Source organism: Gasterosteus aculeatus, chromosome 16 (genome assembly GCF_964276395.1).
Source record: "Gasterosteus aculeatus chromosome 16, fGasAcu3.hap1.1, whole genome shotgun sequence".
NCBI lineage: Eukaryota > Metazoa > Chordata > Actinopteri > Perciformes > Gasterosteidae > Gasterosteus > Gasterosteus aculeatus.
The window spans coordinates 562941-584330 of NC_135704.1; the positions used below are offsets into that span (position 1 = coordinate 562941).

General features: G+C 43.6%; 2 protein-coding genes across 4 annotated transcripts in view; one reads left to right on the top strand and one right to left on the bottom strand.

Moving 5' to 3' along the window:
• Window positions 1-3631: 3631 nt before the first annotated feature.
• Window positions 3632-18328, bottom strand: rrp1 (ribosomal RNA processing 1). 2 transcript variants are annotated; one of them, XM_040201584.2, is made up of 16 exons: window positions 17932-18328; window positions 17375-17457; window positions 16631-16688; window positions 15144-15229; window positions 12958-13019; window positions 12756-12885; window positions 12099-12163; window positions 11403-11614; window positions 10997-11100; window positions 10171-10268; window positions 10059-10078; window positions 9842-9979; window positions 7926-9049; window positions 7696-7833; window positions 5977-6040; window positions 3632-4246 (listed from the first exon to the last, which is right to left on the bottom strand). In XM_040201584.2, the coding sequence occupies exons 1-16, from the start codon at window positions 18056-18058 to the stop codon at window positions 4035-4037; spliced, it is 2721 nt and encodes a 906-aa protein (XP_040057518.2). In that variant the 5' UTR covers window positions 18059-18328; the 3' UTR covers window positions 3632-4034. The 2 variants fall into 2 exon arrangements, with proteins under 2 accessions (XP_040057518.2, XP_040057519.2); XM_040201585.2 differs by having other exon boundaries at window positions 3632-4822; window positions 17932-18322.
• Window positions 18329-18894: 566 nt separating this feature from the next.
• Window positions 18895-21390, top strand: part of slc37a1 (solute carrier family 37 member 1) — a 34328-nt gene continuing 31832 nt past the window's right edge. For both annotated transcript variants that reach the window (XM_040201522.2, XM_078091259.1), the window contains exon 1: window positions 18895-19023. The gene's annotated coding sequence lies outside the window, so the exon portion shown is untranslated. The remainder of the gene's footprint in view (window positions 19024-21390) is intronic.

The window sequence follows — 21390 nt, forward strand, 5'->3', positions numbered from 1 at the left end:
GCGGGCACTCCTGCGGCGGAGTTCAGGAAGTGCCCAACAAACCGCTTTCTGAAAGCCCAGTGTCCTTGTACCCTGATGGGGACTTCCTGTAGAGGACATCAGCGATCCCTTCCTTGTTATAGGGGCCCCCTGGACATCCCCCGTTATAAATGATGAAAGGGGGGATATTCTCCCCAGCTGCGTTCAGGCAGGCCAACACAGTGACCTTCTCTGGGCCTGCCTGTAGGCATGTTTAGTCCCCCGGGGCACAATGTCCTTCCTCCTTGTGGAGTCCTGCTGAAACCCCATCTCTTCGCAGTTGTACAACTGACGGGATTTCTCCCTCAACCCGTGCTCCTCCAGGGTGTTGGTGAGGAGCCTGAAATACCCCTCAATTGGCCCCTCTTGGCACAGCATGCCCTCTCACGGTGATGTCTGGGGTCCGGACAGTGAGGCGATGGTTTTGCTGCTCCCTGAAGTGGACCCACCTTGCCTGGCATAGCAACTGTAAATGGAAAAAAGTGCAACCAATCTGGCTGTCGGAGAAGGAAACAGTGATCACACGTGATGGCAATGTCCACTGATCTGTGATGGAAGTGTAATTATTAGATTCCGTCGGATGATTTTTATAGTCAAAATCGCTGAATTTGTGTATTTTCCTGTTCAAATACGGGGAGGCGGCAGCGACGAGCTGCGCCTCCTCTCGGATTGCGCAATCCCTCATAAACCCGATAGAGCTGCTCATGTTTTTGCTCAATTTGATCACGTGCACTTAATGGTCTATATGTCACCAATGTAATGTTTGTACACAGTTTTATCACATGTCCTCACATCCCATGGTCTGGGTCCTGCATTTCACGTATGTTAGTTTTGCTAATCTGACATAACGGCGCAGTTAAAAATCGGTAAAGGGAGGCAGCTGACAGCCTCCCGTCCTGCTTCTCACTGCTGCGGAGGCGGAGTCAGTACCTCTGCCTGCCTGAAGGGGGCGTGTGTGAGCACACGGGCTCGTTCTGCTGTTTTTCCTCACGTATGACGGACTGATGACGTAGTTAGCTATGTGCTGGCTAAACATTCAAGGAGCGAACGTCAAGTACACATTATCAGTCCTTGAAAACTAAAAACATACCAAAGACGACTTTCATCCCGAGCAATAATGTCTTTTGAGACAAAGAGAATGTTGAAAAAAAAGGACTTTTTTTTTTCAACAGTCCTTTTGAAAAAAAAAGTTTTTTTTTTCAAAAGGACTGTTGATGAATGGACTTAACGTAATTTACAAGTAAAGGTAAGAGCATGCATACACGACACAAATAAAAGACCATCCCTATTTTAATATTTTAAATATATTAAAACATTTAAGCAATAAGGTACGGGAGGCTGTACTTTATCGTCAACAATGCACTGTTCGAGGGTGTTGTTGGCAAACCATATTGCTTTAGGTTGTCCGTGGCATTATTAGTATGTAAATAGTTGCCTTTCAGCACAAAACAAGTTGTAACCACCAAACGTTGTGTGTCGCATTTCAGTAGCCTACAGAAAGTCCCCGTACTTGACTGTTACTATGCAACAGACAAACAACATTGGGAACTTCACGTTTTTTAGCCTAGCACCAGAAGTTGGTTGATGATTAGAAAGGAGATCGACATTAATTTGTGAGTCTCATTCATTCACTTCGCTCATGATGTCCAGCTGAATGTGGCTAAAAAGTGCCCCAAATCGGTTGCGAAAGCAAAACTGCACATTTGCGCCGTTTCCGGGCTGTTTTTAGGCAATCGCCACTGAGCTAAAAACTGAAATGACAACTAACGGTCGCGCAAAATCTAACGTTAACTGTAGAGACGCTTTTTGACTGTCAAAAGTTAGGTCCTCCTGGTTTGTGTTTGAGTTCGTTTTGACGCGTTTAAATATTCCTTGAGACATTTCCACTTCTTTGATTGTCCTTTATTTTGTTCTTTATTGACACCTTCCAATTATCCTTTGTACATGCCTCTTCCACCCTGTCACGCTCTCGTTCCACACTTCACCGTCCACACTTCACGGTCACGTTCATGCTCTCCTCACGGTCACGGTCAAAAAACTATTTCGCTTCTCACCAACACCAACCTGTGCCAGGTAACCCACCTGGTAATAATGATCTTGCGGCCTAATTGAAACAACCTCCCACCACCTAAGGGGGTGGAGCTAACAATCAAAAATTACAAAACAAAAATGGCTCCTACACTGTTATTTTGATCACCGCACTGATATGAACGTTCAGGTCAATGTAAACAGGTAACATTACATTATGGCTCAATTCAGTTCCACCCAGTGACTCACTCTCAACCAATCAGAACGCTTGGTTTCATCTGCCCCGTATTATACGAAGAATATACGATACATGATATGAAACATAACCAGTAGTTATGTTTCATAATGTGCAAGCAGCCCGTTGAATGGTGAATTTATGCTACTTTGTGGAATTCATATATTTGTGAATCTGACTTTGGAAGAGGCAGTGCCTCCCCAGCCACGAACCTCACCGCAAGTCGCTGTACTCGATGTAAAAAGACGACAAAAGAGGAAATAAAAGCAGATGGCCCCAACTTGAAAACGTTCTTGAAGACTGGGTGAACACAATGCCGTAACCAAGCATTCTTTGTGCCCCCCCAATGTTGACAAAATACCAATCCGCCCCCCTCCCACAATATAGACAAAGACTTTTCTGCATCCTCCGTTTTGTGCTCTGCGGATCGATACCGGACTCTGCGTCCAGCTGGCGGGCTTCCAGCCGCTCAGAGCGGACCGCGACACGGAGCTCTCCGGCAAGACGGAGCTGGAGCTCCAGCAGCTGGTGCAACGACGTAACGGTGATCCCACAACACTGTTCCCCTGATCTGGAGTTATTCACCATCAACTGTAAACCCTTTTACTCCCCCGTGAGTTCGCTTCATTCATCCTGGTTCGGGCTTACGTGCCGCCGGCACAGCGGACACTCGCCGACCGGATACGGCGTGTGGAGCGGACCAACCCGGACTCCTTGGTTAAAGTCCCCAAGAACGATAACTAAGGAACTCTCAGCCATGTAGAAACAGTACAAACAGTTTATTAAATGCCCAACCACAGAGAACATTCTGGATCACACCACACCAGCCCAATACCCGCTTAAAAATATATGAGGAAGGGTATTCATTTGGACCCCCAATGTCTAAACCATTACGCCCGTGGGCACGCACGCGCGCGCGCACACACACACAGTTTCCACCGTGCAGATCCGACTGAAAGCCAAAACAATCGCCACCGCCGCTTTTCTGCAGGTTTAGTGCAGTGTTACAGGCACTTTTTGGAATAATTCCTTTGTAAATATCTCGTTACAATGTGACACCTGCGGCTTATAGACTAATGCGGCTTTATAGTCCGGAAATTACGTGTTTTTTTTCATATTACCCGCTTTGCTCTGAACTGTCTGGAAACAAATGGCAGACAGTTTGCAATGAATCGACAAACAACCAGAAAAGAGATGCGGCCGTTCTTTAACGTGTTACAGCCTCTGCACTGGCTGACTGCTTTGCATCAAACCGGCACAAATTGCCACTTTTTACAGTTGGAAACTTGTGCCAGAGGGAGCAGCTGTGTCTGTTTGGAGGGTTTTGAAAAAATGAAAATCCGACGTAAGTTAGATCAGAAAACAGTTTATTGCAAAGTGTGGCAAGCCACAACAGCTAACACGCTAACCTGCTGGCCAGTTGGGAGCTGTGGAGGTGATGAATGGATTTACTCGAGGGGAAAAATAAAAAAATACGGTGATATGAATTTTTGGTCATACCACCAAGCCCTGCATGGTAAATTATTTTCTTCTAATTAAAAAGGACAACTTCTTATTTTGACATGTGCTGTATCAAACTCACATTAACTGAAAAGTTAATTACTTTGAATAGTTGCTCATTACAATTTTTCCAAACGTTAACTCAGTGAGAGGCAAACATAACACTGATTTTGGGTACAAATAGAAACGCCACCGCATCGCTCTCCAAAGGGCGGGTGTATAAATCAGTCTATTCAGAAAACGACTACGTCTGTTAGAAGAAGTCTGCTGCCGAGGGGCGCCGTTTCGGTGTACTCTTGGGAGTATTCATGCTGGTCTTCCTGTTTCCCTTCGGAACCTTTCTGCCAGAGAGCGCTGTGGGTGGAGACTTCAAGACCCCAAACTTTGGTTTCTGTTTGGGGTCAAAGGGCACTCGTAATGAGCCGTCTGGACTCACCAGCAAGCTGCGATCAGTCTTCCGAAACTCTACACCATGACAAAGACAAGTAAACAGGAACAGATTTACTTAAATATAACCAGGCGATTAAATGTGTAAAACATCTTAATGTTGGTGGACATTATCAGCTTCACCAAAGGTGGATCACTGGGAAGTGATATCTATAAATGGATCGTACTTTGAATTCTTATTCTGAAATGTTTCTAAATGGCCATGTTCTACAGTTTAAAAATTGTATATTAGCCGAGTTCTGGAATTTGTACAAGATCTGCAATCTCAATGTATTACCAATGTCCTGCCCTTTTCCTCTAAAAATACTCAGTTGCACACAATTCAAAGATGGGAAGGTTTTCTGATGCCTGTTTGTTTTATCTGGCCAGGAGAACACTGTCCTGTGATTGACAGACAAACATGTGAGAGGGTTTGCACAGCACAAAAATAGCTCCAGGTTTGGAGGGAAGAAAAAAAATGCTATAAATTGCTTTTAATTCAAGTGAAACTAAGTAACTCATCTTTTCGAAATTTGAAGCAGTTTCGTCTGTTTGGAAAAAACCTTCTCGTTCAATGTTTTTTCACACCGTAGATTAATATTGAAGACATCAGATCTATGAAGGAACACATATGGATTATGAGGTAAACAAACAATGCTCAACAAACCAGAATGTTTTATTCCTTTAGACCTTTTGGCGGCTTGGCATTCTTTCACCCAGCTTCACGAGCTGGTCACCTGAGATCGTTCTCCATTAACAGGTGCCTCGCCAAGAGTCATTTGTGGAATTTCTTGCCTTAATGTGTTTGAGACATCAGTTGTGTTGTGCACAGTGAACAGGCCTATTCCACACTTAACTAAGTAAAGACAAACGACCGTCCATCACTTAAGACAGGAAGGTCAGTCAATCTGAGTCGATCCTCAAAGTGAAGTCAAACACTGATGAAAGTGGCTCTCATGAGGACCCCCCAAGACAGGAAGACCAGGGATTACCTCTGCTGCCGAGGAGAAGGTCATTCGAGTTACCAAGTAGCCGACGCAAGAGAAGACTGCGTGAATCAGGATAAGAACAAGGAGACTTGGGCCAGGGAACAGAAGGAACCAGTGAAAATCCACTTTGGGCTGATGAGTCTACATTTGAGATCTTGTTGCACCCGCTGTGGTTTGTAAGACAGAAGGTGAGCGGGTGGTTTTCACATGTCTGCTTCCCACCATGAAGGAGAAGGTGTGTGATGATGTGACCCCAAAACACACCTCCGGGCTCTGTAAGGGCTATTTGACAAAGGAGTGATGAGTCACATGACATGGCCTTAACAATCATCCCACATAAACCCACATGAGAGGCTCTGGGACGAGTTGGCCCGCAGAGTGAAGCAAAGCGGCCAACAAGTGCTCAGCACCTCTGGGACATCTTCAAGACTGTTGTAAAACCTTCCAGCTGATCACCTCCTGGAGCTGGTTCAAAGTGTGCAAAGTGTCATCAAAGCAAAAGGTCTTAAGTGTAGAACATTGTTTTGAGCATTTTTTGTCACCCACATAATTCAATGTGTGTTCCTTCACAGTTTGTGTCACACTTCAGGTCTTCAACATTAAGCTGTAATGTAGAAAAATAATGAAGCAAAACCATTGAATGAGAAGGTCCTTAGTGCACAAGTAGATAAGAGTCCATCCAAAGAGATATTACTCCCTATTTCTACATCCTGTAATATGACTTTAAATACATCCTTATATTTAGACTTTTAAAAACTCCTCAAATGTAAAATTTCTTACCAGCGGTCTTATTATTCTTGAGACCAAAGGTCACTTTCTTGGATTCTGATTTGGGGGTTTGACTCTGCGAAATAAAAATAAAAAAAGACATCATGGTTACGTAACAAATTATGGTTTACATTTATTCTATAAGACAAATATTTAAGAAATCAAAATTAGGTTGAATCAGATAAATTCAGGGTTTCCCCCCCCCCATTGCAACAAATTAGGGGTGTAACGATTCATTCACTGAATTGATAAAATCGATTTATATTCCTGCGATCCAACTGAAGCGATCTGTGCTCCGCAAATCGGCATTCCGGACGACATATCGATTACAAAGGTACATAAATGGTACGATTGTATCGATACAATCGCACCAATCGGAAAACTGCACATTGGATTAAAGTACAAAAAGTACGAAAACTATGGATGTCTGTTTGTTTGTTTTTTAGCACTTTAGACACGTTAAACGTTACTCGATTCAGTCTGCCCGTCTGTGACGTCATCAGTACGCAGCGGCAGCCGCACGAAACAAAAAACACAGCGTGGAGGAGACGACTGCGAGCGAGACATTTACAAACCAACGTATCGATCCAGCGTGTGGAAACATTTTGGCTTTTGCAAACACGGAGGTGTTCTAAATAAGTCGGTCGCTGTTTGTAGAATATGTAGAAGACAAATAAAAAACCACGGAAACACACCAAATCTTTCCGGCCGTCTACTAAGGCGCCGTGCGATTAAACAACGCCGACAGTCAGGACCTCTAGCAGCGTCACCGCTGCAGCAGCAGCAGCTAACTGCAGCTCTGCAGACGCCTCAGGCCTCGCCAGCACCAAACTCACAGTAACAATTGCCAAGTTTATCTGTAAAGACATGCGGCCCTACGATGTGGTTGAAAATCCGGGGTTCTGTGAATTGATCCAAACATTGTGTAATTATTGTGTAATGTTTACATTGAAAATAGCACTTGATTCAAATAAAAGGTTAATACATTTGCCATCAATTTTTGTTTGTTATCCATAATTAATTTAAACCTGATTTCCTTAGAATAAACAGGGGTCTCAGACTTTGCCTGCACTGTCCAGTAAAGTTACTGAATCGATTTCAAGTCACTGAATCGAATCGTTCTAAATTAACCCAGATCGTCCATGAATCGAATCGGCAACCATGAATCGCGATTCAAATCGTTGTTAAAATGAATCGTTACACCCCTACAACAAATGTATTGAATCATCGTACCTTCTCACCATAAGAACTCTCAGGTTTGGATTAAGCACTTGACCAAGGAGCATATTTACATTCCAACACCGCTAAAATGTCCCCAGGGGAATCCGATGAGAGCATCGTCTGATATGGTACTATTCAATGGAGTGGACTAGAACATGGCATCACTCTGAAGCTGCCCTTCCAACCATTCATACTCTCAGCCTTGCTCAAGGACACATTGACATGGACAGCATGAGACTGCCGGTTGACCAGTACACAGACTCCACTTGTGTAACGTGGGAGATCCAGTCTACGGCTGTTAGCTAATGCTTTGTGGCATTCGTTCAGTGGCATTGACACAAGTTAATGGCCATTTTATTGGTATGATGAAAATATAACTAATTTGCCTATCTAAATTTGTTCTGAAAAAGGAACCGGACACTTGTCAATCTCTGCGCTACTGCTTATCTTTCAAGGTCACACCTCAAAGTTTGTGGTATTCAGTGTGAAAGATGTCACTGTACACTTCACCTTCTTGCTGGTGCTCCCCTTAGTTTTGCAGAAGAGTGGCTTTGGCACTGTCGCGTTACTCTGAAAGGCGCAGAAGTCTGAAGAAGTCTTCTTCTGTGACTTTTTAGTGCGAATAGGAGTGGCTGGCTCTCCAACGTCCTGAAATGGAAAAGTTAGTCATGTCTCAGTGTCATAAGATAGTCTGGCAGTTCAGTTTCATCCCCCCGAGCCCTTCAACATCATTCACTCACGCAGTCTGGTTCACCCTTCTTGGTGACAGAGTCATCCTCTGCGACCCCGTTGATCAATGCCGCCTCCAGCTCGTCCACCTCGTACTCAAAGACCACAGGGATCTTCCTCTTCTGTGGTTTCCCAGAGGGAGCCAATGTGGGCTCTGCATCGACACGGCAAACTACTTGCAACTCTCCTACTTTATTATTTGCTGGTGCAGTCACAGTGATGTCAAACGGTAACTTCTCCGCAGCCGCGTCTTCCTCCCCCGTCTTACTGACGGTTTGGGGCTTTTTCCTCTTGTTTAGTCGGAGCACAGTGCTTGGATCTTGAGAAGCATCTTCCGGCTTGCTTTTTTTCTTTTTCTTTGAAAGTGGGGCTGTGGTTGCATCTACAGCATTGGTAAGTTTTCCCCCTTCCTCCAACTCAGGGAGGAGGTTACTTCTCTTACTCTTCTTATTGCGTGGGGTTATAGAATCAGTTTGCTTCTCAAGTCCAGTGTTGGAGTTACCTTCCTCTGAATATTGACACGTTGCTGCGGTGCCCACACGGTTCACTTCTTTTCCATTGGAAAATTTAGTTAGGCTTCTCTTCTTCCTCTTGCCAGTGGTGGAACAATCAGCCCTTGGTGCAATGTTGTTTTCTGCAGACTCTAGACTTAATGGAATCTCTGCTTCAGTATTGATATGCAGTTTGGCTCCCACCTCATCTGTGTGTAACTTTACCTTCAGGCCCTTCTTCCCTGAGACCGTAGCATAAGGTTCACAAGACATGTCCGTCTCTGGGACTTCCACGTTAAGCTCAGGAGTCGGACATGGCATGTTGCTACTTGTGCCGTCGGCGGGTTGGCCATTTTTTCCTATGGCGGTAACTGTCGGCCCTTCAGAAAGGAGCACTGGTTCGGTCACAGGTTTCAGGGAGCTTTGCGTTTGTGCTTTTTCCTGTGAACAATGGAGGCCTCCTTCAGTCTCTGTAATCGTCGCCACAGTGCACGTCTGTTCTGATCTGTCTGCACCATTATCCTGCATGGCTTTCTTCCTCCTTTTCTTTTTCTTCTTTTTATTTGCAGTCAGGTCAGCTGCATTGTCATCTTTCACTGAAGCCTTGCTCTGCTTGTCAGGTGGGGACGGCTCCTTCTGCCCTCCTGAAATAGCAGAGTCAGATTAAATGTTTATAAAATTTGACATGTGTCAAGTCAAAACTTGGAGATCACTGTAAAAAAAAAAAAGTAAAACGTACAGTTGTGGTCAAAAGTTTACATACACTTGTAAAGAACATAATGTCATGGCTTGCTTGAGTTTACAGTTATTTCTACCTCTGATAGAGTGATTGGAACAGATAAATCATGAATGTTTTTTGTGACAAAGTATGTGTTACAATCACTATCAGAGTTGTAGAAATAACTGGAAACTCAAGAGAATCGTGACATTATGTTCTTTACAAGTGTATGTAAACTCTTGACCACAACTGTAAATATACTAGACATACCATCAGTTAGCTGTTTGGTACATATTCTGAGTACACAACTAGAGAAGTTATCAGGTCCAGCAGCTTTAATCGTATTCTTTCTGATCAGGTTTACAGACAGTGGCCGTTCCTCTGGAGCCGGGGCATAATTGACAACTGACTCTAGCGAGTGGTCCAGGAATCCTTTTTTAAATGGCTGTGCCAGTTCTTCCTTCCCTCCCCTGAATGTATCCTGACTTGGCGCAGCGTTGTCGTTTTCTTCTTCCCTTCCCAACTAAATAACCCAAGGCTTTGGGTTATTTAGTTTAGTTAGACATGCTTCACGCTTTGTCAAAGGCAGTGTCCTGGTTAAAAGTGTCCTGGAAATCAAACGGCTTGATTGGGCCTTAGAAATTGTTCAACTAACTGCCCATGTCAGTTGTCAGGGAGTGAAAAATGTTGCCTAGGCAGGAAGTAAACGTAGCCTTACCTTTCTTTGCTCCTGGCACCCCCCCATCTCTAGCCTCCGTGTGACCTGCTACTCTTTTCATCCTCTTCCTGCTGCCGAACATGTCGTCATCTTCATCTGTAGAGACCTCCTCTGGATACTCATCCGGAGGAAAGATGCCTAAGAGGAAATCCAGGATAAGAGCGAAAAAGGACGAGGTCAACCAGAAAAAGAAGAGGGTATAATCACCAATGCTTACCTTCATTCAGATCACGCAGTCTGTCACCACCACACGGGAGAAAGAAAAGATATGAGTTCACATGGAGGCAAAGACGACAAAGACGTAGGTGAAGTGTTACAGGTCTACTCACACTTTGACCATCTTGTAGAGTCTCTGTCTGTTCCGGCTGAGAATGCTTCCCCGACTGGCCAGCTCAAACAGCCGGTCTGCCAGGGCGCCATAGTTAAACTACAAAACACAAAGGCCTCATAAGAAATCAAAGTGTCCACCATCTATGCCACTCATTGTACACATTGCATCTGTAAGAATTCTTCTTTGAAAAGAGCAAAAGTCATTGGACATTTCATAATTTAAAAAAAACAAAAAACACTTTGCATTCCTACAAGAAACCTTTATAGAAAACATCTTGTATATCTATAGTACATTCATCAGTCACACGGTTTCTCCAGATCAAGAAATGTTTGAAATGGTGGGTTTAAAAAAAATCAAAGAAATTGAAAAAAGTCCAATGACATTTGCTCTGAACTTGTACCATAATTTAATAAATAGTAATAAATGTACTGAAGAAGACTTGAACAAGAGATTGAGACCATGAACTTGTGTTTATAATGTTCACTGAGGGAATGGATCAAGGAGTCGTTTTCTCATGGATTTCTCTGGTGGTCACAACAGAAGGTTTGAGCAGTTTGAGACACTTTCATTGCCCTCACTCGGCAGAACTGAACACGTTGTCTCCTTCAGCCACTGGGTAGCAAACGGCAGTTTAAGACACGTCAAGTTTCCCATTGTAGGCCAAGTATTTTAACCCTATAACCTTATTTCTGGCAATTAACTTAAAACCATCAACATTGATTTTAAGGACTCATTAGTGAGGTAGTTTGATTTAAATGAAGAATATTAACAGTGAAAGGTGTCTAAAAAGAAAAGCTATCCGAATTGAATGAGAAAGTCCTCACCTGTAGGACATGTCCAATGTCTTCATCGCAAGACACCTCTGTGTCGGAGTCTTCCCCCTGGAGAAGCCCAGCATCATCATCGTCATGGTCATTTGACACATTACCTGAAAAAGAAATTCACAAAATAAACACCAGCTACTGCATGCAGTGAAACAGTTTGCCTTCTAAGCAAACAAATGAGAACCGTGCATGGATAAATAACAAAAGGGACAAATGACATTATGTTGTTTCCCCAACAGCACTGAGTCTGTACCGAAGGCGGCTCTCGCTGCACGGGATGCAGAAATGGGGCCCACCTAACGAGAAGAACAGCCATCCATCCCAAAGGCACAGATACCACGCGGCAGCTTGGCATTAAGCGCTCATTCAGTGTCATCATAGGCTGCTCCACCAACTGGTCAGTTACCGTTCATCTGCTTCCGCGCCCTTTTCTTGCCGACCGGTTTGCTTATGTTCTCATTTAGTTTGTCGTCGAGGTCCTCTCCAGAAGCCTGTCCCGAGTCGGAGTCAGAGTCCTCAGTTGCTTTCAACTCCTTCATCAGATCGTCAATAGCGAAGGGGGCCTGGTCAATAATGGCGCTGAGGAGGCTGTTGCAGATGGCATTGAAGAGACACCGACTGGCGAAAAACAGAAGCAGCAGATATAAAATAAAATACTTCGGAAATACAAATCTGCAGAGCCACATTTCCCGACACCACTCAGAGTTGGGAGGAAAAAAGGCACCCATTCCTCATGGCAGCCAGGTGACGATTGAACAGGCACTGGTACAACTGCCACACAACTCAGAGAGGGCAAAACGGATTACTAAATCCATTGTTAGATTTATTCCAGTGGATTTAAGGCCATATTCAGTTGGAGAAGGTGGGTTTTCGGGTAATGGTGAATACACTGGAGCCGAAGTACAAAATACCTTCTCGGCGATACTTCACCGACACAGCTATACCAACGCTGTACAATGTGTTGAAATTACTTGGGATACGGATCCAACATCCTATTGAGCACCACAGCAGCATTCTCCATTCTCAGGAACTTCATTATTAGCTCAATTGAACCAAAGCAGCAGAATAAATGAAACAAATAGGTGAGCTGACGTGGACTTACTCCTTGGTTTTGGCTGCCGCTTTGCAGAATGGCTCAATGAATATCAAGTTCTGATCGGCCGTGAGCTGCGAAAGGAAAGAAAACATGAGGATCATTGTGCTTGGACAGAGTAGGGGTGTGTGGACGGGCAGGAGGTCCCTGAATCACAATCTACTAGTAGTTCCACACTGCTTTGCACTTGGTTTGAAGTCACTACCAGGAACTTGGGCTTATCGATTGTGCCGCTCCTTGTGCAGGAAAGGGTTACGTTTGGGAAACCTCTCATTTGACTAGGGCTGCAACTGACGATTATTTTGATAATTGATCAATCGGATAAAAATAAAAAATAAAAAGTTGTAAAAGAAAAAGAAAAAATTTGAATTCCCAACCCGTTATTCTAAAACAGAACTGCAAAAGTCCCCGAATAGGACGTTCCTTTAACAGAATTTATAAAAAATACAAATCGGAATATTTAACAGGATTTCCTTTAACATCAGAACATTTACATAACAGGTCATTTAGCTGATGGTTTATCCAAAGCAACGTACATTGCATTTCTTAACCCATGACGTTCATTTATATGTAAAATGATTATCACCACCAAAAACGATTGCACGTGATTTCAGTGTGCGCTATGTCCTTTTATCGCATATTGCGACCGGCCTAGCGGTGCTTTACCTCTGCTGAGCCCACGGCCGCCAGCTCACTCATGTAAAGGTCCAGGACGTGGAGCTGCAGCCCGATCGGTGCCCCGCTGCCGCTCTGCAGGAGCTGTTCCGTCAGCAGCTTCAGAAACTTGCAGACCGCACTGAAGAGACACGGTACATAGTTATTGACTTCGCAAAGGACATGACGTGAAGGTGAAGTAATAGTACATTACCTGCTCTCCCAGTTTCTGCTCTTCAGCATCTCAAAGGTTTGTCTGAACATAAAGCGAACAAGCTAAAAGACAGGGGAAGATAATGGTGTGAATTACTAAAACACCTCATAATAACCATAAATGAATACAGACCTGGGAGCAACACAGAATGAATTCATTGGACAGGCAAGGCTTTTTATCTGCGGATCAGTTCTGGCTCTGTTGTGTGCCTGTGAGGCTGCACGCACAAGACCCTGAACCTGCAATTCAGCACTAGTTACACCGGAAACTGCTGATCACGCAGTGTTTCCCTCACCATTACATTCGGGGGACAATCCCCCCAGAAGGTGAGCTTAGTGTTTAAGAATTTTTATTATTTCTCCACTTTAAATCGCACTTTTGAGGCCTTTATCATATTGAAAAACTCTTGAATTTTGGCGTGCGAATCAGAAGTGCGAAATATTTAGATATTCCTTGGGTTGCGCATTTGGGGATAAAAAAATGGCTCTAGCGCCACCTGGAAGTGCTCCCTCTGGGGACATTTTTGCCCAGTTTCACCGATTGACTTGAAATTTTGCACACAGGTGCTCTTTGTTGTCAAAAGTCAATCATGGTATGTAAATGAGCCTAGTAAGATTTTCCGTCATTTTGAATTTTGTGAAAAACACGTTGTTACTACTTCCAGACTCTGGGTGTGATTCTCACGAAAACCTCAGGAAATTATTGAGCCACTGTCATCAGAAGTTAAAAACTTGTTGATATCTCATTCAGTTTTGAAGTTACGGACCAATGAAGGTTGTAGGGGGTGTGGCCTAAAAGTGAAAGACCTATAAGTTCAGAAGTAACTGGCTTGTCCTCACCAAATCTCTAGGATGTGGTCACATTGAGTCCCTGAGCATATCCTGAGTTTCAGAATATTTGAACTTTAGGGGGCGCTGCAGTCGTTCTCTGAAATTTGTTTTTTGCAATTTCCATCGTATTTTGGATTAACAAACAAACTCCTCCGAGAGTTGAAACCCGATCGATTTCACGTTCAGGAAAATTGATCCTGACAACTGTGGCGAAAAGTTATTAAAATTAAGAGTTTTCGTGAAACTACCTGAGCGTGGCCTGGCATCTATTTTGGTCAATTTTCTTGAAAACGTAAGATGTTATAACTCCAAGGAACATTTTTATTTCTGGCCGGAATTTCTAATTCATGATGCTATTGTACGCCTTAAAGTATTCCCATGCAGTAATTTTCTAAAAATTATAGCGCCACTTATTGGCTTAGCTAAATGCAAAGGTTTTACACTTTAATGTGTATCTCCTAGCCATTTCATCTGATCAACCTCAAATCCTTGAATATAAGCCTTATGGCTTTGAAGGTAGTTCACAGTGAGTATTGGGAGTTTTTGAAAAACCTTGTTGCTGCGACGACACTGTCTTCGCATGAAAGTTTAAGCAGATATTTCGGTGCTTTGGCAAACTCAAAAACTCTTGAAGTTATGTCAGTGTGCAAGGTAGTCACATTACAGATCTGATGTGGAGTTTTGGTTCAAAAGTGGTAAATTGCCTTCATAGCGCCCCCTGGCAGTGTTCAATAAAGTAGCAAAATATATATATATATATATATATCTAATAATAATATATAATATATCTGCCAGACTTCACAAGTTAATACTTCCTGGAGGAGCAGAAGTGGTGATATTATCTCACGTTCTTTGCCTCAACTGAATAGAGGTGATCCTAGATATTTATTTACCTTTTGCATGTCTTTGTACGGTAAGGCAAGTAGCCAAGTGGTGAGGTATTCTTTTTTTTTTTGCCTTTTTGACTGACGTGTCCGGCTGACCGCTGCCCCCACAACATGCAAGGGGAGGCGAAGGCCCGATCATCGCTGCTTGCAGCTTTAATTTGGTTTGTTACCCTAACAGAAGTCCGTTAGGGTTCCCTTTCCTTTAGACATCCTTATGTTATTTATCTCGTGTCATTTCGGGCTCCACATGATCGCATGTTTTACAATTCTCCTCAAACAGAGTTCTCTGCACTAGAGCGTGTCCCTCCCATACAAACTACAGGAGGGTTCCATTTTAGCCATATTCCTTTTACTATATACGTATCTTGCTAATTGTATCAACAAGTACACAAACAAAGTACATTGTCTGAAAACCCCACAAGGTTCTGAGATCTTTAAAACTCTGGAAGTCATCGCTCTTCACACCAACCTGGAAGAACTTGTCCATTCGCAGCCTGTCGATACCAGTCCACTCTCTTTTCAAGGTCAGCAGGAAGCTCTCCAAATACAATAGCTCTGCAGGAAATGGGAGATAATCATCATCATTAACGTCATGACAACTGCTGCACCGTGTTGTCACACTAAGCTTTAAAGTAGTTTAGTTTAATGTAATTTCTTACTAAAGACGTGGCTTGTACTTTTTCTCCCATTAAAAGCCTGTTCTTTGTAGAGATACGAGGGTTCAAAGTGGGGCTGTCAAAATTGCTCAAAAAGGACGTTTTGAATATTCGCTTTAAAAAGACACCTGTATTCAAATATCTGGTATCTAACGAGACATAACTACTTGTATAGGTAATTTATTTAAGTTTAAACCTATTTAACAATATTACCTGCACAAAAAAGCGCTTTAAATGAACAAGTTGTGTGTACGAGAAAGAGTTTTGTGCAAGCAATTTATGGTTGTGATTCTTGTCCCACATACGTCAGGCTTCATTCAGTGATTGAAAAGTTTTACAGTACCGACATTGAATACTCCGAGCGAGCTGTGCTGTAAACACAGAACTTTTCTTGGCATAAAACGGCAAATAATCAAACCAGTGCATGAAGTTGTTGTAGCCTATCTAGTCTATTTTATTCATGCAATATCGTAGTCAGGTGCGGACGCGCCCAATAAGCAGACAGTTGTGTCTTTTTTTTTTACATTTGAATATTAATTTTCACATTCGAATCATTGTTTAAGAACTCTTTGAATTCGAATCTCCATAAAGTGTACATGTAACATGTAAAACACAAAAGTGGGAAGTGGCATTGACAAGAAAACATCTGCTCGGTAACTTAACACTTTGACATAATTTTTCCAGTGTAAGTAATTATAATGAATTCCTCTGCACGTTAATATTGTAACATTGCCGTTATATTACCCTTTGTTGTAATAGATGGTTTCACTCAACTTTTATAACCTGGTGATTCATAACTAAGCCAATCTCAGCTGGGTATTTAGCGACATGCAAATACCACGCAACGTTAAATGAGCATCATTTAGCACCCCCAGTCCGGCCAAACCGTTCGCCAGCCGTCACAGGGCTCTCGTATTTATTTATTTCGATAAACATGTCCCACTATTGTTTTAACGTCGCCATGCCTCTCTGATGATCGCCATGTTCCTATAATATCATAGGAAGTTGCCTTCAGATTTAGCGACCTGCCTATGCCGATCCCACCCGCGGTCAGGAAGATACTCATTTAACGTTACATGGTATTTGCATGTTGCTAAATACCCAATTGAGATCGGTTCGGTCACTCCATTATTTTTAGCAGGAATAGTGCTACAAAAAGGTAGATCTCGTATCACAATAAGTTCCATCTTACGTTATCTGGAGCCCTGATTTCAGAAAGAACTCGTGCAACAGCCTAAGGGCTTTTCTTACATAGCTCACATTAGATATGAGATTATGAAATCCACCCTGGGCAACTTACGTCCGTCAACATGGTGAAAGCTGAGCATCAGGGCAGAGATTTGGTTGGATAGCTCCTCCTAAAAGAATAAAAGGGAAGAGTTTTATGAACAGAAACATAAAATCAAGGAGGAGAGGGCTTAGACATTAGTCACCTTCCTGGATTCATGACAAATTTAAAATCGCTCTGAATCAGAAGGTTTTCATTCTCCATCAAGCTGCAACCAGTACCACCCTGGTGGGAAGGAGGGTCAAGCCACAGACCATTCTCATCTATGCAACCAATGTGTTTATGATTACATACAACTAGAGAACCGGTGTGGAATCCAATCCCCTTAACCCTGACCTCTTCATAGTATACCCTGACCCTTAATCTTGAACTTTCTTTGTGAAACAGTTGATGAATAAAGTAGTAAATATGTCTGATTTCATGGAGAAAGGGTTCATACTCTCCCAGAGAGCCTTAAACGGCGCAACAGAACAAGGGGGTGGGGGGGGGGGGGCGGTGAGGTGGGAGATTGGACCTTACTACCGCGTAACTAAAGTGTCCTGCCACTTTGACTGGACTAGTGCAGGTCCCCACCTTTGTGGCCTCACAGTTTTCATGTTAGACAATACTACGGCGCACAGTCTCGGCGGTGTGGCGGATAAACAGGACAAAATAACGGGCCAGCGGCGGGTTGTGGCCGCTCCCTGTCCGCTGGTGGGTGAAACAAGCAGCCCCCTCCCCTGACAGGAGTCTGTAAGCAATGCATACAAAGCATACCTGGAGCAGTGGTTTGTCCTGCATCCACAGGCAGTAGAACAGACCCTTCCACAGCTTGAGCAGCTCATCCCCAGAGAATCCACCTGAACAAAGGGACAGATACATCGAAGAGAAGTGAGCTTCATGCGAATACTGGTGTCTGCAGTGATTAGACGGCGAACAAAATATTCCAATACAGATCTGCAGGGCGGTGAGGTTAAGCATAAAATACAATATTGCAAAAAACAACAACCTTACTGATGCGGTTATTGTGCCTAGGATACAGAATAAAATGTAAGTTACATTAGCTTGCCAACTTAACTACACACGAAATGCCTTTGAGCTATACGAGTTAACACGTGTGCACTAAGCGGAGCTACAAACACCATCCATCGATCAGACTGGAGCCAATTGGCTTTCTGACTGAAGCTGTTTGAACCAAACTGTTACTGTTACCAATATCACTTCTGTTAACCTATGAACCCTTTTCAAGCAAAGTTAATAATAGCTCTTGAGCGATTGCTAGCATGCTAACTACCGTTAGCCGTTGAATACCAAGGACGGTGTCGCTAGCTCACCTGTCGCGATTTGAGACCTGCTATGTATATATTTCCTCAGCTTCTTCAAAGCCTTAGTCCGGACGAGTTTCTCGTTGGAAGCTAATCTCTGCGCTAGCTGGACCTCTGGTTCCTGAATCGACGCCATGCTCACACCAATTCACGTGTGAATGCACTCTTCACTCGCATACGTTTTATTTCGCTTCCGCTTCTCCCACGTTTCCCAGATGCGACGCGGATTGATGACGTTTGTGGGGAGGTCGCGTCTTCTTTTCTTTCAAAGGACGTCTTTACGAGCCAGTGTTAACCTATTGCTGCCCCCTATCGCGTTGGCGCTGGGACCCGCGTTATCTGTCTGATTTACGAAGAAACAGAGCACACCAAGGACTCTTGAGATTATCTTGACCAGCCCAGAATCCTATATTGGAACCAGAACCAGATACCACCGGTTCCGGGAGAACGGAGAACGGTCATTTCTGCAATTGGAATAGCAGCTGACTTGATGTCACCAGGCACGTGCACAGACATTTTGGCGGGCAGGTGCTCAAACCCAAATGATTCAGGAAATAAAAAATATGAATAATAAAATAAATAAACACAGTAGGATATATTCCCTGTCCTTCTGTTTGTGGAGTCTCCCTTGGCATTTTGTAAATGAGATACATCAAAGTTGTGCATAATAATCAAAAGCTGACAATACACACACATTTTTTGTACTGTTTTCTGACAGAATTGAAGCATAAGCAGCATTACACTAATAATATACTACAATATACCTCACCAGACCGTCATGTAGCTTAATTTAAGACCTACATTTCATTTCAATATTTCATTAAACTGGTGAACTTGTCTAATTTGTAGAGCAGTAAATTCTCTCTCTCTCTCTCTCTCTCTCTCTCTCTCTCTCTCTCTCTCTCTCTCCATTAAACATGACAAACGTCAGTAAACAGCTGGACAAGGCTTTGAAATCCCGGATTTCGTGAGTTTATTGTTTGTTTATTTTTTAGGAAACGTCGGACGAAGCCCCGGTTCCTCGTACGTGGCTAACTGAGTTAGCCGGATCATTTCCATGATGAGATGACGTACATCAGGCATTTCGGTTTCCCAAAGCAGGTTTGTCTAAATCACCATAGGGCGCAGGTTTATTTGAGCCAGCTGGATTAGTTCATCACTCACCCGGAAAAAATGGCAGCTCTCTTCCTCATTGATGAAGAAGCGATATCAGTTAGATTAACGTTTTATAGGGAGAGACTTCTCGGAGATCACAAAGACCCATTATGACATCACGATGACGTCATGTGCAAGCGCTTTAGATGCTGGAGACAGGAATCGTTTATTTACAAGACTTTCCCGAGCAGAAACGTCACGTGATGAACACCGCACGCTGCAGCCGAGCATCCACTGTTCCGCAGACTGTCTCACATACTGTCCCACGGTCTCCCACCGCCTCTCAAACACTGTCGCTCATACTGTCTCACACACTCTCATGTCTCACACATTGTCTCTCATACTGTCTCACACACTGTCTCTCACTGTCCATGTCTGTACAATGTTGCGATGCAGAGAACATTTGGAAAGCCGCTACATCTTTTGCTTTGCAGTGTGTGTGACTTTTCCTTTCTGGTACCTGGTGGTGGCCCCTTTCCCCTTCACTCCCCCACTCCTTTAGGCCTCCCTGATACAGTCACCCTGTGCTGGTAAAACACCTCAGTGTAGCGACATCATTTTTAGCATAGAGAGGATATTTTATAATAAAAGCCTTATTTTTAAACACTGTTATTTAACCAACAAAAAGTAAAGCACAAGATATCCTTCAGAATTCTTAACTCTATCTCCCCATAAATCTTTCTGCCTTTCTTGCCAGTACCACGTTGGTCCCCCCGCCCCCCTCCCCTGCAGTCAGACAATCTCAACAATCTTGTAAACAATGACTCACTCTGCTTGTGTCTTTCTTGATGAGCTGGCTCCCAACAAGATCTTTTCCTCCCTGATCACACTCCCTGGTACCCCCTGAACTTCACCATATGAAATCCTGTAAGTGCAAGAAAACAGGTTTAAAAGTCTCCAGGCCCACTCTCAAGAAGATTCTAACAATTCATAGCCTGGAATAGGACTCAAGCGCAGAACCATTGATTCAAACTAAAAGTAACCTTTAAATAGAGAAAAATACAACTAGACAAAAAGTCAGTAGTACAAAGCCAGGAAAAACAACCATGCGCCCTGATGATGGTAATAGGGAAAAAAACAAAAAATCAGAGGAGTTACACTGGAGAACCGTTACACCGAAGAACAGTAAAGACACAGGATAACAGACGAAGCAACAGTGGGACAAACGAAAACACATGGCTTAAATAAACTGGGAAGATGTAGGTGATTGCACACAGGAGGGAACAATTACGGACAAGGCAGACTATTACAAGGGAGGGAAAAATACACCAGGGGAGGAAGTGAAGCTAACTCAGGCACAAAGACGCTCTCATCTCAACCCGGTCCACTCACTACTCACACGTAATATATTCTGGCTCCTTAAAATGCTAAACAAGCTTCTTAGACCCACGGACAATACCTCCACATTCTTCACAGATAACAAATGCAACACTTTCCTTTCATTTTTCTAAACAAAAATTCACACTCTACAGCTGGGGTGCCGAATAGTTCAAACGCGATCGACCGGTCAAACACCAAGGCCGTCAGATCACCTGTCATTCAAAAAGAAATCACGTTGGGTCACCAGGGATACGCAGTTGACCGCAGGAGCTAACGGAAAACTTGGTAGTGCTATTTAGCGATCCTTGCTTACTAACGGACACACCTATTTTATTCATTCAAAAGAAACCCTGGCTGACTCCAATCAGTGCAAGTCATCCAAGTAACGTAATGACCAAGGATGTCTGGAATAGTTATGACCGTTCCCTGGCTTTTGACAGATAAGAGGCTCGTTTGAGCTTAGGGTATGTACCGTTGTTGGACCGTTACTACACGTTTGCTCGACTACTACCTGGTAGATCGCCACGACTCCACCTGCACACCCCTCTGCACACCCGTCATCCATCCCTCAGCCCTTTTTTCAGTTCTCCCCTGTGTCACCTTTGGAGCGGTCTACCTTGGCAACAGGAACGAGGTGGTCCACCTGGATCCAATACCGTCTAATCTGGTCACAAAATGTCTACCAGCTATCTCACCTCAATGATGATTAACTCCTCCCCCAGCTATGGTTCAGTCCCCGACCCCGACGCACTCACACAAGCTCCTGTACACCCAATCCACACAAAACATGGGCTTGACCCCGACAACAAGAGCAATTTCACATCTTCCCTTTCTTTAAGAAATACTGAAATGTGTTGCTGCACAACTCAAAGCCCACGTCTTCACTAACAATCTGTTCAAGCCATTTCAAATCCGGTTCCGCCTACAGCACAGCAATGAAACAGCTCTCCTCACCTCAATATTCTCATCCTCCCTGACCTCACTGCAGCTTTT